The following is a 17,428-nucleotide window of genomic DNA, read 5'->3' on the forward strand; positions in this document are numbered from 1 at the left end:
CTGTTGAGCAACCAAATATGACCGAAGACACAGTGGTTACCTTGCTAGTCTCCTTGACTTCACTAAGATTTTTCTCAGCCTGTAAGACCCAGATCCTGGTAAAGACATCTTTGATCTTTCTATCTCTCCTCTGTGTTCCCACAGCATCATATACATGCCTCTGTTACAGTGGTTTGCATGTATCTTTTCCCTACTAGACCATGAATTATTTTTATTTATTTAACAAAGATAGCATTTACTAAGTATCAGGCATTGTCTAAATGCTTCATAAAGAATTCATTTGACTTGTGGGTACAAGCTTTCTTTCAATTTGCATTCCCCTAGCCAGCCTGGCATAGTCCTTGGTGCATGGCACATGTCCAGTAAATAAGTGAGTCAATATTTAGAAAGTAGGGAAGAAAAAATAATGACACAGTCCTGCTACTTTAACTTCGCTGTTCTGTTCTGTTGTATATTTAGTCTTCCAAAGAAAAACTTGGGAAAAATTAAACTTCCCTAATATGGGATGGACTGCCTGAGAGGTAGTAGGTTTTCTGTTAGTTGAAATCAACTCTGAGCATAGATGAGCATCTGTGAACTACATTAAAAGTGCTATCTAGCCTTGTTTCTCTGATCTGATTTGACTCAACAGTGCTGGATCTAGTCTGAGAGAGGGAAAAAGGTCTTCTGTCTTCAAGTCAGAAGGCTGATATTCAAATGAGAAATAAGGAAATAAGATAGGAAAGATAGGGGTGACCCAGTGACCCAGGTGGTTAGTAAGGAGAATCCTTTGTATATATAAGCGGAATTTACAGTTGTTGACTGAACAGATCATAGGAGTCACTACAATGCATGCAAATATAGATCAAAGGATTCTTGCTGTCAGTGAAGTTGGTATTCTGTAGATAGATGCAGCTTGATTTCTTTTCATGGATCCTTTTTCCCCCTTGTGTTCTTACATATGAGTTAATTTTTTTTTGTTCATAACTTTCCTTGATTAAAAAGATAGTAATGGCTAGAATTATGAAGAGAATAAAATGATAAAAAATACTGATTTTTAAAAAATTGAAATACAACTCACATACCATAAAATTCACTATTAAAATATACACTTCAGTGTGTTTTTTAGTATATTCAGAGTGATAAAGCTATCACAACAATCAACTTCAAAAAAACCCACCCATACTTATCAGCAGGCACACTGCAATCCTCCCATTCCCCCTCCCTTGCCCCTGGCAGCCACTAATCTATTTTCTGTCTCTATAGATTTCCAATTCTGGGCAATTAGTATAAATAGAATCATATAATATGTTGTCTTTTGTGACTGGTTTCTTTTTTTCTTTTTTCCATTTGTATATCTTCTTTAGAGAAATATCTGTTCAAATCATTTGTCCATTAGTATTTGGGTATTTTTTAAAATTATTGATTTGTGAGAGTTCTTTAGCATGATGTGATTTCAAGTTTCATTCATGCGATGGTATTTATCAGTACTTCATTCTTTATGACTGAATATTCTATTGTCTGGACATACCACATTTGTTTATCCATTCATCACTTCATGGGCATTTAGGACTATTTCCACTCTTTGATGCTACTGCTGTCAGCATTCATGTACAAATTTTTGTGTGGACTTATGTCTTCATTATTTTTTTTTAAGATTTTATTTATTTGACAGAGATCACAAGTAGGAAGAGAGGCAGGCAGAGAGGAGGAAGCAGGCTCCCCGCTGAGCAGAGAGCCAGATGCGGGACTCGATCCCAGGACCCTGAGATCATGACCTGAGCCGAAGGCAGAAGTCTTAACCCACTGAGCCACCCAGGCACCTCTGTCTTCATTATTTTTTACTATAAGCTGGGTCATGTGGCTACTTTATATGTAACTTTTTGAGGAACTGCTAGACTGTTTTCTGGAGTGGCTGTATCATTTCACATTCTCGTCAGCAATGTGTGAGAGCTCCAGTTTCTCCATATCCTCACCAATGTTTGTTACCATTTTTTTGTATACTAGCCATCCTAATGGGAGTGAGATGTGGTATCTCATTGTGGTTTTGATTTGCATTTCTCTAATGAATAATGATGTCGAACATCATGTGCTTACCAGCCATTTGTATATCTTCTTTAGAGAAATATCTGTTCAAATCATTTGTCCATTAGTATTTGGGTATTTTTTTAAATTATTGATTTGTGAGAGTTCTTTATATATGCTGGATATAAGTCCTTTATCAGAGGTGATTTGGAAACATTTTCACCCATTCTGTAAGTTGTCTTTTCATTTGATGTAGCTTTTTTTTTTAAGATTTATTTGAGAATGAGCATGAGTCAGGGGAGGGACAGAGGGAAAGAGAATCTCAAGTAGACTCCCTGCTGAGTACAGAGCCTGATGTGGGGCTTGATCTCATGACTCTGAGATCATGACCTGAGCTGAAATTGAGGAGTTGGATGCTCAGTGACTGAGCTACCCAGTGCTCCTAATGTTGCTTTTTGAGTCATCATCATTTCCAGCTTGGTTTTGTGACCCCTCATGAGTGTCTTAATGTGTTGTAAGGGTTAATATTAGGTTAAAAATGAAGAAAAATAATTGGTCTAGTGAAAATTTACATATATGTATATTACATAATAAAAGAAGATTCACAGCCAAATTAAAACTTACTGAACCTCAAAACTGTATTCTTGTAACTGAATATTTTTTCCTCCAGTGAGTAGTTTTTGTCATCCCAACACAGCTGCTTATATTTTTGATTTTTTTTTTTGCTTCCCAAATCCAACAACTTCTCAATAATTTTTCTTCAATGATATATTATAGGTATGTATTTCCTGTTAGTTTACAAAATCAGATTTGTTCTTCTAGATAATAGTGATCCCGAGGGAGAATATGCCAAACATTAAAGTATTCATTTTTGCTGTCACGGTAAATTAATATCTGTGCTAATATTATCTAGTGTATGCTACAGAACTGCCAATTTATTCTGTGGAATAGCTTAAAAATATTTTTTCTTTCTGCTCATTAGTTGATCAGGTAGAGATATGAACCATGAATGAATACATGGTAAAATTAATACAATGTTATGGTACCCAGAGTGAAAAATAATAGTGAAGGATCGACCAAAATGATCATTGTTGTTAGTTACAGCATGACTTAATATTTTAAAAGAGAATATTAATATTTATTAATCACTTTTGAAACTGAAGCAGAAATTTGTAAATGCTCACAATAGATTTTCTTTCTAACAGGAAGACATGAACCTTAATGAAGACCGTAAAGCTCCTTTACGAAACAAAGATTTTACCACCAAGCGTGAGATGGTTGTCCAGTACATATCTGCTACTGCCAAATCTGTAAGTAGTGACACTTTCCCGGCACTACCGTAATGAGTTCAGCATTACCTGCTCAAAAATAAACAAACCTCAGATCTTCAAGTTCTTGCCTCACTGTACTCATAGCCTATTCAGAAAAAACTTACACATGTGTTTTTTACACATTTAGTATGTATTTAAAAACTACTTATAATTATAGAGACTTCCATTATTTTAAGTAATACAGACGAAGGATAGAAGGCTCTGAGTTAATCCATTGAGTTTTGGGGCAGTGGTTTTGTGTGTATCTTAAAAATTCACAGCAATTTGTAGGTATTCCACTAAATATACTGTTTGTTATATGAAAATTTTGAATTTTGAGGGAGAAGACAAGAACATATGCTAGTCACAAGTTTAGTTTCCATTAAAGTTTTATGTCTGGTTTCTCCTTACATGAAATTTTTAGCAATATTTTTAATACGCTGTTTTAGTTATTTTTCATTGTTTTATGTGATGCTAACTGTATAAACTACCTTATAATTGTTATTATACAGCTTAATAAAAAAGAGGTGCTTAATAGGAAGGAGTTTAATGAAATCTGTGTGTTTCAAAAGACTTGAAAGTAGAGTTCTGTGGAAAGACTTGTTTACAGCAGGACAAACTTCAGTGTTTTAATGGGATATATGGCTTTGCTTATTACTTCCTAAGGTGCTTCCAAAAATAGACTTCAGGTTTGATTTCTTTTTGCAAGAAAAGAAATAATATTTTTGAAATGATGAAATGTATTTTTTAGATTTCTGTAAGGAGAAAGCTTTATATAACTAGACTTCATAAAATCAGTATGTATATATATTTGTGTGTAGAACATACACATACCATACACACACACACAAACGCATTGATTTTATGTGTATAGTATGTATATTATGTGCATGTATATAAATAATACACACACACATGAATTTACATGTAAAAAATTCATACTTTAAATTTAAAAAGTTGACCAGTAAAGAAAATAGTTCCTCTTTGGAAAATATGTTCTAAAATTATTTGGCTATCCTATTACTGCTACTTCAATACAGTAATTACTGCAATTACTGATGCATTTTGCCCCGAATTCTATAATTGTATTGATTTCATATTGTAGTTTAAACAAGCTAAATCTGAATGCTGAACTATTTAAACATAACACATTCCAGCTCTGCCAGAGCAGAGCAACAGCATGTTTTTTAATTTGCTTTTGGTATCCAAGGGCAGGAATATGTTTCAAGTGATAAGTGAAATTTGCCATGAGTGTTGTTTTCAATTAGAATTTGGTGATGCATAGGGTTTTACTTTGAAATTGTGATGAATCTCTTCTCATTTTTGCACTCAAGTTACTGTTAATAGTAAAATGCTTTAGGAAATGTAGGGCATACATTTAGTGTTATTTTTCAAATACCTAAAGGAAAATACACTAGTAAATCTATATAACTAAATCTGAATGCAAAGTATAGATAATATATGAGTAATCATATGGTGTTTTTTAATGATAAGATTTTATTAGTGTTTCTGGCTCATTTGTTTGTGTTTATGCAAGTGGGACTGAATATAACGAGGTTTATGCAAAGCTCTTATTCTTTAACCTTTTGATTTTAACTCTATGTAGAACTTGTTTATATTTATTCTCATATTGTTTTCAGCTGACCAGATATATACATTTATGTTATATACTCATTTTTCACATTAAAATGCTAAAATTTATGTAAATGTTGGATGAGTTCTCTTGAATTGCTTTATTTGAAAGATGAGAATTGAATGTTTCTCAAAAGACATGGAAATTCTGTTTCAGGTATTAGCCTCAAAATCAGTACTATAACTATTTAGTATATGACCCTTGTTTGTTTCATTCAGCACACGTATGAGCACCTGACATGTATGACACCTATAGCTCTTTCATTAGAGTTTTAAGATTATACATTTTATTTGATAATATTTTTTCATGGACCAAATGTTACAATGAAAGAAAGCCTGTTGATAAATATGTTTTAAAGCTTTCTTACCTTGGGGAGACATGAATTAGTACTGTGTTTTCTGTTGTTAAAACCAAGAAAATTCATTATGTACTTTCCTTTTGAAGGTGAGAGGGATGCCATTCACTGACAAGCAGTCCACTTATCTTTGACCTCTTCATGATCATTATAATAATATTTGTTTAATATATGGCTGCTTACCTATGTGTAACAAGGTTTCCATCCTGCTATCTTTCAGTAGGGTTTAGACATGCTTGGTATATCTTCCACTCTTTTGCTTAATTTTTCATTATATTTATCACTGATAAAAATGTTCCTTTGTTGGGGTGCCTGGGTGGCTCAGTCGGTTAAACCTCTGACTCTTTGTTGTGGTTGAGGTCATGATATCAGGGTGGTGAGACTGAATCTGGCATCCAGCTCCACACTCAGTGTGGAGTCCGCTTGAGAGTCTCTCTCCCTCACCACATCCCCTGACTCGCTCATGCATGTGCTGTCTTTGAAATAAATAAATCTTAAAAAAATGTTTCATGTATGGTGACTAACATAACATTAATTTAGAAAAAGTTTCTTCATTTAAAGTAGATATGATTGTATCACTTTATGAAAATTTATAATTTTTGTATAATTTGTAATTACTACTTTATAAGTAGTCAAAACTTTAATCTTGAAGTAAAAACAAAGTTAGGGGCTAGTGTTCTGATGGATAATGTTTTATAGTCACATATAAAACATGTGAGAAGTATAGTTTGTTTAAACATAAATTGTACATTTCTCCCTTTAACACCTGTATTAGTCATTTTGCATAGAATTGAAAACAAAATATGAACTCAAGAGAAAATGTCCATCATTCTCCTGGGTTCCTGGGTAAAGACAATAAAGCAAGATGAAACTGATATGTAGGTATTTGCTCAAAACCTGTTTCTAAAACAGATAAGTCTTTTGTTATATAATTGGCTAAAATAATCATGGAATAAAAATACATAGGAAATTAAAAGATAATGATGAAAAACTATTGCTTAGTTTTTTCTTGTTGAAGTTCCATAATAGAGAATATTAAATTGTGTGAACATTAAAGGAAAAAGTGGCTTGAATAACTCTGTCAGTGATGAATGAATTTTAAATAAGGGAGTGGAGAAGAGTCATTTGCTCATTACAGCAAGTGTGGTTATGGACCTGACCTATAGTAGTTGGTATATGTGAATAATTTGGCCACAAATAATCTGAAAGAATTTATATTTTCAAAACACCAGGATATATTTTGAATAGTGGAAAACCAAGATTTGTTAATATTGCAGACGTTGTCATACCCATTCATAATCCTGTAAGAGGCACAGTATATCAGTGATTTAGCAGATCTTGTATGTTCTAGCTTAACAGACTATAGAGACATTCATGAGGATAAATTAGTCACTGAAATCCTAACGGTTTGCCAAAAGCCAGTGTCTTTATTAGAATATTAAGAAACTAGTTTATTTCTAACTTAAATCACAATCTTTGAGGTTGAGATTTTAAAATATGTAAAGTTACGTTTTTAAGACAAATGACACATTGATAGGTATCGTTGATTAAAAAAAATCTCAATAGGAAATAATTTAAAATAGTGACAACAAATACATCTGTAAATTTTTTAGATTGTCCCCTATAATAAGCAGTTGGAAGTTACAGTATGTCTTTCTCTGTGTATACATGTATTACAGTTTTGCTTTTGCCATCAGCAGATACTTTCTTTCTCAGGTAAACAACTGAATTCAAACATGACCAGACCTGTTCCTTTTAGCTTCCCTTGGCCAATCTAATCTGTTCATTGTATGAGTTTTAGCTAAATGGAATCATTTTGCAATCATAATGAATTAATAATGGGCTATATTTTGGTTGTTTCATTGAGTATAGAACTGCCAAATTAAGACAGGCTTGCGTTCTTGTTTTAGTCTCATGTCTGTGCTAAATAAACAAGGAACAAATAAGACCTCTGTCTTTTTGGTTGAGAAATAATTTAGGTCGATAGCATATCTTTCAATTCGGAAGACTGTTAATGGCACCAAAGAGGCTTTTATTTAGCTAAATAATCACTGCCTACAAATAGTCTGTTGAATGAATATTTAAGAAAGCTGCTTCTCTGTTTGGAGATTCATGGATTCCTCTGAAATAATTTGCTTGGCAACTGTCAATATCTTTTTGTGTCTTGTGGTATCCTGTTTAATTTAGGATTCTTCCTGGCATTTCAATATTTTATTTTTCTTTTTAAAGTACTAGCTGGAAAAAAAAGTACTAGCTGGAAAATAGAACACATACTGATAATAATGGCTGTCAGTTATTATCTAACTAACTGCATTAATTCTTTTTTGGACATTGCTTGATATTTAACTGTAAGAATTTGATAACAACAATTTGATTTATAATTGGGGTTTGGCATTAAATTATCTTAGAACTGTGATTTCACTTCTTGCTTTCTTAAACACAATTCAGCTTCTCAGAAATTCTGTTATCTCTTAACTATTAGGAAAGCTCAATCAAAGTTTCAGGTTTTGAACTGTTTCCTCCCTATGAATATATGCATGTTTATACATATAACTGCTTCTTTGTCTTCATGTTATATTATATTATCTCATCTTATAATACAAATGCTAGGATAACCTAGAAAACTAGAATCACAAGCAATCTATCTTCTTTATAATTTTCAAGTATAATATAAAATAGTATTAAAAACCTTAAAATAATAATATAAAATATTCCAGTTTTCAACTTGCAATTTATAATGTGTATGGCTTTAAATGCACCATTTATATTCTAAGATGCCTTATTTCATCCTTAATATTGTATTTGTTATAACAAGGAAAGAAAAACATTGGAAAAAATTCAGTTTTCTACTGCTAATTTTTTTGAGTGGCTGTGAGGCTGATAAAATATCTGATGCCTGGTTACACTTAATTTTACATTACTTAAGATTTAGATCATAGTATATAAGCCCATGACAGTACATTTAAAAAAAATCCTCAAACAGTAATACTCTTTTATTTGGTAATTCTTATTCTGCAGACTTTACATGTTTTGAATATGGTAGAAATTAATACTGGTATATTTGTTTTAGCCTCTAGATCTAAAGTGTTGAAAGTATACATAGGTTTAGCTATTTACTAATTGACTAAACACTTAACTTCTGTGAAAACTTCAGAGTACTAATACTGTTGCTATTCTTTTTTTTTACACCATAACCACTCTCCGTTGACCACTGCATGCAGATAGTTGGAAGTAAAGTTATGGTGAGTACAAAAGATGTGTTTTCCCCCTAGGGATGAATTTGTGCTTTTGGGAATTGAGTGATTTTTGCTTATATTATTTTATATGTTTGGTTTTTCTTTTGGAGTATATTTTACCAAAGTAGCAAGATGATTAAGATCAGGTGATGTGTATTTAGCTATGGTAACTATTTTTCCTGTGGTTTTTGGAAATGTTTAGAATTGGAATATGCTTGTATATTTTGTCTTAGAAAGTTTTACTTATTTTTTTTAGAGTTCTACCTGTGTTTATGATTTTATGATTCTGATGAAATTGGATGTTTTTACCTCAGTGTCTTAGGATGGCAGGGAGAGACTCCTAATAGGTTGGTTTATGTTGGCAGTGATTCTTATTAATGTATCTTACTTGGATTTTAGTGTCATTGAGCACATAGTATAATGAAAACAGCCTTTGATGTGCAGTCACGAGGTCTAGGTCTTTGTCTTTGTTAGATGGTACTAATTGGCTGTGTGACTTTGGACAAGTCATGTAATTTCTTTGAGGTTCAGATATTAAATTGATAAATTGAAGTGATTGGTATACATTATTTTTTAAGGTTCTTTCTATTGCTGTCTTTTAGAGATTTTTTTTAAGATTATGTATTTTAGAGAGTTTTTTTTAAGATTATTTATTTTAGAGAAGGAGTACATTAGTGGAAGAAGGGGCAGAGGGAGAGGGAGAGAAAGAAACCTAAGCAGACACTGCGCTGACTGCAGAGTCCGGTGCTGAGCTTGATCCCAGGACCTTGGAATCATGACCTGAGGCCTGGGTAATTGAGACGTATTTGTGAATACCTTGTCTTCATGACTAAACAGTCTGTATTTAGAGAACAGGGCAGAAAATATTATCTTTAACATTATTAAGTACCATAGTATTCAGAATAGTGAATGTGTATAATACTTGTTTTGCTTTTAAAAGTTGAGTTAGTCTTTTTTTTCCTCTTTGAATTTATGTGACATCCATGGACAAAAAGCCATCAGTCTTTTGGGGGTAATTTCAAACATCAGCAAGTATTTCTTTAGTGCTTATTATGTGCCAAGAACAGTGTTAGGTTCATTGATGACTAGAAAATAAGGATAAGATCTTAACAGTTTTACTAATATATGAGGAAAGAATCAGTCCTTAAGTTGTGCATGCTGATTGTGTTTTAGGAATTCATAAGCAGGAGAGAGAAGTAGGCGTAGAGTAATTAGAGAGAACTCCATGCATGTTTCTGGACTTAAACTGGGCTTTTAAGAATCCTTAATTTTGATGGCTGGGATTTGATAAGGGAGATGAGACAACAAAGAAGCTCTAAGATTGTGAAAATAATACTCAATCCAAAGGCCTAGAGAAAGAACCAAACTGTGTGGGTAGGGAGCGGAGAAAAGGCAAGCAAGAGATGAAGTTGATTGTTGTTGGAACAAAGAGTGTATATTGGAAAGCTTGAAAAATCAAATTGAAAGAGGATATTGGAAGTCCAGTTAGAAGAGTAGAAGTTGTTTAAACAGGAAAGTGACTTGAGGAAAGCAGAGTTTAAAAAAAACAAATTTGATACTAGTATAGGTAGGCTGGATTAGGCCAATGGTTCTCAAGTTAGAAAGTCTATAAAAATGCAAGTTTTGTCTCTCCTAGGGTCTAGGATAGGGCCAAGATATCTGCATATTTATCAATCACCATAGGAGATCAGGTAGGCTTCTTCAGGTAGGCTGAAGAGCATACTTTGAGGAATACTAGATTAGGATGAAGAGAGATTTGTTTCCAGGGCTACCTAGGAGACTTTTGTGTGAATCAGGGAGGACCTGTACTAAACTGGGGCTAGATGTGGGAGGGTGGGGTTAAATAGGGTTTTGGCCTATAAGGGAATCTTGAGCTTATTTTAATGTGAGCTGAAGCTAGCCTGGTCTCTGCATGGCTTTTGCCAGAGCTGGTGAAATAGTACGATTTCTCCATATTCTGAAGTTCTCTTACCATTTCTCTTAGATAACTCTCAACTCTGTCCCCTAATTACTCATACTGTTGCTTCTTTAGTTTAGACTCATCATTAAACACATCTGTAATTGCCGTAGCCCCCTAAGTAGTCTCCTGGTATCCACTCTCTCACCCTGGCCATGCATGTTTGACACTGTTAAACAGATCATGCTGATTTCCCTGCTTAAAACTTTCAAATAGCTTTCTATTGCCCTTTGCAATCTTATCCCTGCTCCTTTTTCTAATTTCATCTCCATCTCAATTCTCACATGTGCCCTGCCCTCTGTTTGTACAGGAACACTTGACAATTCCTTAACATCCTACTCTTTTAATATCTCTATCTAAATCAATCACATTCTCTTTCTTGGAGCTAGAATGCCCTTTTCTTCTTTAAGGTGCCTAGAAAGCTCCTAAATATCTATCAGGATTAAGTATCATGTCAATCTTAGGAGAATTTGTCTTAGATAACTCCTTCCTTTCCATAGCACCACCATATAGCCTTAGTATAATATTGAACATATTTTAATAATAAATCATTTACATGTCTTTCTTCCCCAGTAGCTCATTTACATAAAATACTAGGTCTAATGTAAGGGAGAGGTAAATATTGGCCGTATAGGTACAAGTGGCAGACTAACGGGCTATATATGGTTCATGGAAAAGTTTCATCTTGTCTGAGAGTGTTTTTGAAAGACAATGTAATTAGATGGATATTATGATTGATCTTCAATATAAACTGTTTTACACCAATGTTTTATCTATGACCTGTTTCTCACATTGGAATTTGCATCACATATCCTGCAATAAAGGGAGGAAACTATGGTTATCAGGTTCTAGAGGAAATGATGAGGGATTAGTTCTAGAGTTTAGGTGGGAGGGGTGCCTTAAGGGGGAAGATTTTTCTTTGTTGTTTTTTGAGACTAGAGTGAGGAGTGAGAAAACAGTCATTAAAATCACTCTGGTGGAAAGTCAGGTACAAAAGGGCTTATTTTTCATGGTCTCATTAGTCTTCAAAAGATGAGAAGTGTGTGTTCATTGATAAAAATGGCAGATAAGAATTTCATAAAAGTGTTCCAGAGAGAATACATTGTAGAAATAACCACTTTAATTATTATGGTTGCCTAGATATTATATATGTTGGTCAAAAATAAGTCATATAAAAACCAGGTTGAAATTAGAAAAATGGAATACGTAATAAACTAAGTCTGCATGACCCTATCTTTTCTTTTGCCTCTCTAATGTTGATTAGAAGTAGAAATGGGGGCATTTGAAGCCCTCCCAGTCTTTAACTACTGTCAGCCTTACTTTTCATTATTTTCCTTTATAAATTTGCTTTAAAAATCAGACTGGAAAACTGCCTGTTGTTACCTGAACATAACCACCCCCTCAAGTCTCATGCAGTCTTTCTTCTGACTTTGTTCATTCTAGGATCTCTTTTTGGCATAGAACTTTTTTTTTTTGGTCAACATTCTGCCCATTCTCTATAGCCCTCCCTGAAGCCTGTCCTGATTGCCATCCCTGAGTCATCCCCCTCAATTTCTACCTAGTAGTTTATATGAGCTTCTAAATAAAGTGCTTATGTAGCACTTTATTTTTAACTTTCTTAAAGAATCACGCTCTGCTTTATCTTATACTTTCTATTATGTGTTTGTTAAGGGCTTCTGTTATAATACTCCTAGATTATTTTAGTTTACAGTAATGTATATCCTTGAATAATACTGTCACCCTGTGGGTCTGTCTTTTTATGTCCACAGTATAGAGCTTATGAAGGCATGTAAATTTCCATAGACGTCATGGGTTTAGAGATAGATATACCTGGGTTCAGATTCCTACTCTGCTATATGCTATATAGCTGTGTGTCCTTAGATGATTACTTAATCTCTCTGATTCCCAGTCTCCCCATCTAAACAAGAGGATAAAAATACTAAATTCAGGGAGATTTTGAAGTTTATGTTTATATTTAATGCATTTAATGCGCAAAGAAGCTTGCAAGTAGTAGGCCTAAATTACATTTTTTGCTAAATGTATTCAGTTCTATTAAATACTTGGTATGAAGAACATAAAAACATGAAGATTACATGGTAAAATGAGATAAAACTATGAGCAGCCTTTTTTGTTTTGGTAAGTATTCAAGATGTGTGCTATTTGATAGGATTTATTCTGGATCAAGAATGTTGAGAAAGATTCAGTTAGATGGAAAAAGGAGAATGCTTTGCTGTTTATTGGAAGCTATGTGCTATGTAGTATAGATTATTATTGGGCTTTTAGAAAAAAATAAACTCATATGTGGTCTCAATATATTATATTGACAAGATATAGAAATGGCTAAAATGATTGATGTGATTTCATTATAAGCCAGGAATAATTTACCCACAGGTGGAAAAATCACTATTCTGTGGGAAAAAAAGTAAGAATGACATGATTATGTATGATAATTGGAAAACAGAATTATAATGACCAGAGCTTATAATGTTAAATAGAAGTAAATTAAGTAACATAAATAGTTGAGTGCTTAGGGCAATAGTAGGGTGTTTATGCAACAGTGTCTGTTTAGGGATGAGAAAGACCTGAATTTGAACCCATGATTCACCACTCATTCATTCCCTGTGATCTTGTTAACCTCTGTAACCACAGTTTCATTTTTTTCTTTTTAACGAAAAGTTACTGGACTCCTATTACATGCCAGGTGCTTGAATGATGAACCATACAGATATATTCCTCATGGAGCTTACATTCTAACTGGGGAAACAGACAATGACACATCAAATTTAATGGCAAGTGGTGGTTAAGTGCTGTGAAAAAAAAAAAGTAAAATGAGAAAGCTGAGAGTGATCAGGGATGTGCCATTTTAGATAGTTGAGCTCTCTGTGCAGTGACAGATGAGCAGAGACATTAATGAAATTGGGGAGAGCTATGTAAATATTTAGGGAAGAACTTTACAGGCAGAGAGAACATCGAGTGTAATGGCTTAGAGGCCAGAGAGTGCATTCAGTATGTGAAGAATAGTAAAGAGGCTAGTGTGGTTGGAGTGGGGTTCAATAACGAGAGGTATGGGCATATTTAATGACCAACCACAAGAGCTAGTTAAAGTCACTAAAAACATAGGTTAAGGATAGTAATGGGTTGCTCATTTGGACAGGTAGGTTAAGGTCATTTTAGGAGAGATATGCTAAGGAGTTACACTTTAATAGAGAGGAATCCTGAAAAGTTTTGAGCAGTGGAATGGCAAAATCTGAGCTGTATTTGGGGAAGATTAATTGAGCAGTATAAATAAGAAAGATTAGAAACTAGGGCAGGGAGATGAAGCTGGGGGTTGTTGTAGTAGTTTAAAAACAGAACCCTTAACTGGAGAATGGTTAAGAGAAACTAAATGGAGAAATGGAGAGTATAGATGAGTGATTGTGGAAGTAGAATTAGTCTCAGCAAATGATTGAAAAGGGCAGAGAAGATATTTGCAACAATGACTGAAATTTTAAGCATGGGTGACTGAAATGGTAGTAATTTGAGATCATAGAGAAATCAGGAGCAAGACTAAATTTGGAGTAAAAATGATGAGTTCAGTTAGATATGTTAAGGAGAAACTAGTAAGATCACAAAAACAGGAATAAAATTATCACCACACAGGAACATTTCTTTAGCACTTGTAGAACTAAGAGTAGAATTTTATAATTTGGTTCACGCTTTTTTAAACTCCTACTTTTACTATTTTAAATGTACCCTCTACACTTTGCTGCTGAACATATGTTTATCATGCTAACAACATTTACCTGTTTATAAACTGAAGCCTCAATAACTGTATTAGGCAGTTAAAACTATGCATACTTCTAGGTGACTCAATGTACCCAGATGGAATAGAGCTAATCATTTTAGTGGCTTGTAGTATTGCTTACCAGATAAGCCATTTTACATAATCAGTATGTTACTTTTGTACCTTTTGCGATGTTTCTGAATAATCTGAGTCAAAAGGACAACCCCATCATAGGTGAAGGTTAGGAACAGTTGTATCTTTGTTTGCCCGAATTGGGGCATGGAGGCCCTGACTGAATGAATATTATAGGACCTTTTTCACAAAATAGAGCCAAATAAATTTGTTTCCTCATGCTAGTGAGGAAGGTGATACTGAATGAAAGTTCCTGTTAAAGTACAAACTTATGGTCAGGCTTAAAGTAGTATATTCATAATGCTTTTGATGTATTCCTTACTATAATTACTAATACTAGAATTCCTAGTAATCATAATATCCATAAAATACCACTAACTCTGACAGTATGTACTTGGGAGCTAGCTTTTAAGTTGCTATTGAATTATTAAATTGAAATTTTGTTTACTAGTTGAAAAGTGTCTTAATGATTATACTTCATGTAATGTTGTACTTGTGTCAGGCTGATTATTTGAATGTATCCCATGAAAAAGATAAAATCTTTGTGGGTTTTTAAAAATAATTGTATAGTCCAGAAGGGGGAGACAAAACATTAATTATTGGAGTTTAAAGTAGCTGCTTCATGATAAAACATGGCTTTTTTACACTCCAATTTGATTTTTTTTTCTTATGGGCTTAGAAATCTTAGGGAAGTTGCTACTATAAAACATTTAGTTTAATGGGGGTGACGATTTTGTTAATAATCTCAATTCAGTCGGAATAAAAATAATCAATGCAATTATTTTTAACTAGTGTATATGAAGTAGAAAAACTCATTTGGTAATCAGATGAAAATAAGACCTGAGGCTGTTTAATGATGGTATATTATAAGTGATCTTTTCAGAATAGCATGAGCACTATTAAAGTTTCAATTTAAGTCTTTTCTAATTTCATAATCATTGTTATGTTCAGTGAATAGCTATTTTCCCATTTCCTTATGTTTTAACACTGCAGGCCAGCTTGTGTCTTATACTTGTTTTGGATAGGGATGTCCATATATGTTTTGAAAAGTTTACTATTAAAATCTCCATTCATTTTTAGAACAGTTTTTATCAATCCCTTCCCTTCCACTGCATTGTCACAAATTATATTATCTCATCATGCCAGATTAAATTTGTTTAAGGAATGCTAAGATAACATAAATTATAAAATATTAGTAAGTCATTATGCCTTGGGCATTTGGAAACATCTAAGTGTGAATATTGACTTTATGTTTAGACATACATTTTGTAAGTTGATTACATTAATATTTATGAGTATGGGGTGGTTATGTTTTATAATATATCCTGATACTGGAAACAAGAACATAAACTTTTCTTTTAGGATTCTGCACTGCAAATTTATTTTCTGTGTATTTTAATTGCAATCATGGTAGAAATTTCTGTTGATGACATTTCTTTGTGTATATATTCAGGTAAAATAATACATTTAAAATATGATGATATGACATTTTAAGTGCCTATAGTGATTGAGGGGACAGTACAAGATGGCAGCATAAGAAAATCTTGAACTCATTCTCCTCCCACGTACCACATCGAAAGCTACAAAAAGAACAGTTCCCTCAGAAAAAGACCTAAAAACTAGCTGAAAGCTCCTTCAAAACATAGCAGACTGAAACACACCATGAGTCATTCTGTGAAAAAGTCCTATTTAATTGTGTTGGAGCTTTAGTTTGAGGGTCAGACTTTAGGTTTGCCACATGTCTACAGGCTGTGGAGCTGCTCTCCGGGAACAAAGTCTGGGGGAAGCCATTTTTCCACTCTCCTTTAGCCTCACTATAGCTCACTGGTACCTCCCAGAAAAGTGCTTATATACATGCCTCTGAAGCCCGGGGTTTTGCAACTGTTGCCCTAGGGGACACCTCCAAATTGCCTGGTCTGGAGGTCAGCAGGGTTTATGATTATGGTCCTAAAGGACTGAATATATTTATACACTAAAGCTGCTACCTGATGGTCTGGATTCTAGGTAGTCTGATTCTAGGTGCTGACTGAGATCACTTCTGAAATGCTGACTGGTACTGGCACATCCTCAGCACTGAGACCTATTAAGAATAAATCAGGCTACTGAGACAACCACAAAGGTTCAATAAACAACCAAGAGCTATGGCAAGGTTTAAAGATTGGATTAATCTCTTATATGGGGACCTCCTCAAGACTGGAAGAGGTAGTTGTTTTGCTTAATACATAGGAACAGAGATTTAAGCAAAATGAGAAAACAGGAATATGTTGCAAGTAAGAGAACAGATAAAACCTTAGAAAAAAGTCTTAATGAAAGATAATGAGTAACTCACCTGATGAAGAGTTCAAAGAAAAGGTCATACACCTGAATAGCTAGTTTAGGAAAAATTTGTTCCTAGACAGGAGCCAACCATTTTTACCTACTGCATCATACCAAAATTCTTGTCATGATGCTAATCTAGGTATGTAGACTGAGGTGTGAGATTCACATTTTTCTACATGTAAAGCAGTGTCATAGGCAAATATTACTGATGATGATGTTGAGTAAGAAAAGTGACATTTTAGCCAATATTTTTTTCCATTCTTTAAGTAAATTTGAAACTTCTTGGGAAAAAATTATTTTGGAGGGATATTGTTATGCACACACATCTTGAAACTCTTTGATTAGCTACTGTATGTTCTCTACTTTGTTGCTATTAATTGAGGGAGTATTGTTATTAAAGGGAATTGGAACAAAAACTTACTAAAACAACAAAGTAAAGGGCATAAAGATGCTCATCAAACTTGGGAGAAGTTGAGATGAACACCATGAGAACTTTAACCAACAGACATAATATATAAGAAACTACCAAACAGAAGTCATAGAGCTGAAGAATACAATAGCTAAACTGAAAAATACACTGGAGGGGTTCAACAGCAGACTAGATGAAGCAGAAGAAAGGACCAGTGATCTAGAAGACAGAGCAGTGGAACTAATTCAGACAGAATAGCAAAAAGAAAATAATTTTAAAAAGCAAAGATAGCTTAAGGGACTCATAGAAC

At 33.7% G+C, this 17,428-nt stretch overlaps 1 protein-coding gene across 2 annotated transcripts in view; it reads left to right on the plus strand.

Moving 5' to 3' along the window:
• The window catches only part of LOC111159173 (diaphanous related formin 2), a 1,005,724-nt gene that overhangs the window by 72,889 nt on the left and 915,407 nt on the right, over positions 1-17,428 (plus strand). Inside the window, exons 4-5 of one of the 2 annotated variants that reach the window (XM_022521608.1) lie at positions 3,210-3,314; positions 8,524-8,544. In XM_022521608.1, coding sequence (XP_022377316.1) covers positions 3,210-3,314; positions 8,524-8,544 — 126 coding nt within the window. The remainder of the gene's footprint in view (positions 1-3,209; positions 3,315-8,523; positions 8,545-17,428) is intronic. The other variant, XM_022521609.1, reaches the window with a different exon arrangement.

The sequence above is a fragment of the Enhydra lutris genome, unplaced genomic scaffold, assembly GCF_002288905.1.
Source record: "Enhydra lutris kenyoni isolate GAN:26980312 unplaced genomic scaffold, ASM228890v2 scaffoldscaffold67, whole genome shotgun sequence".
Classification (NCBI taxonomy): domain Eukaryota; kingdom Metazoa; phylum Chordata; class Mammalia; order Carnivora; family Mustelidae; genus Enhydra; species Enhydra lutris.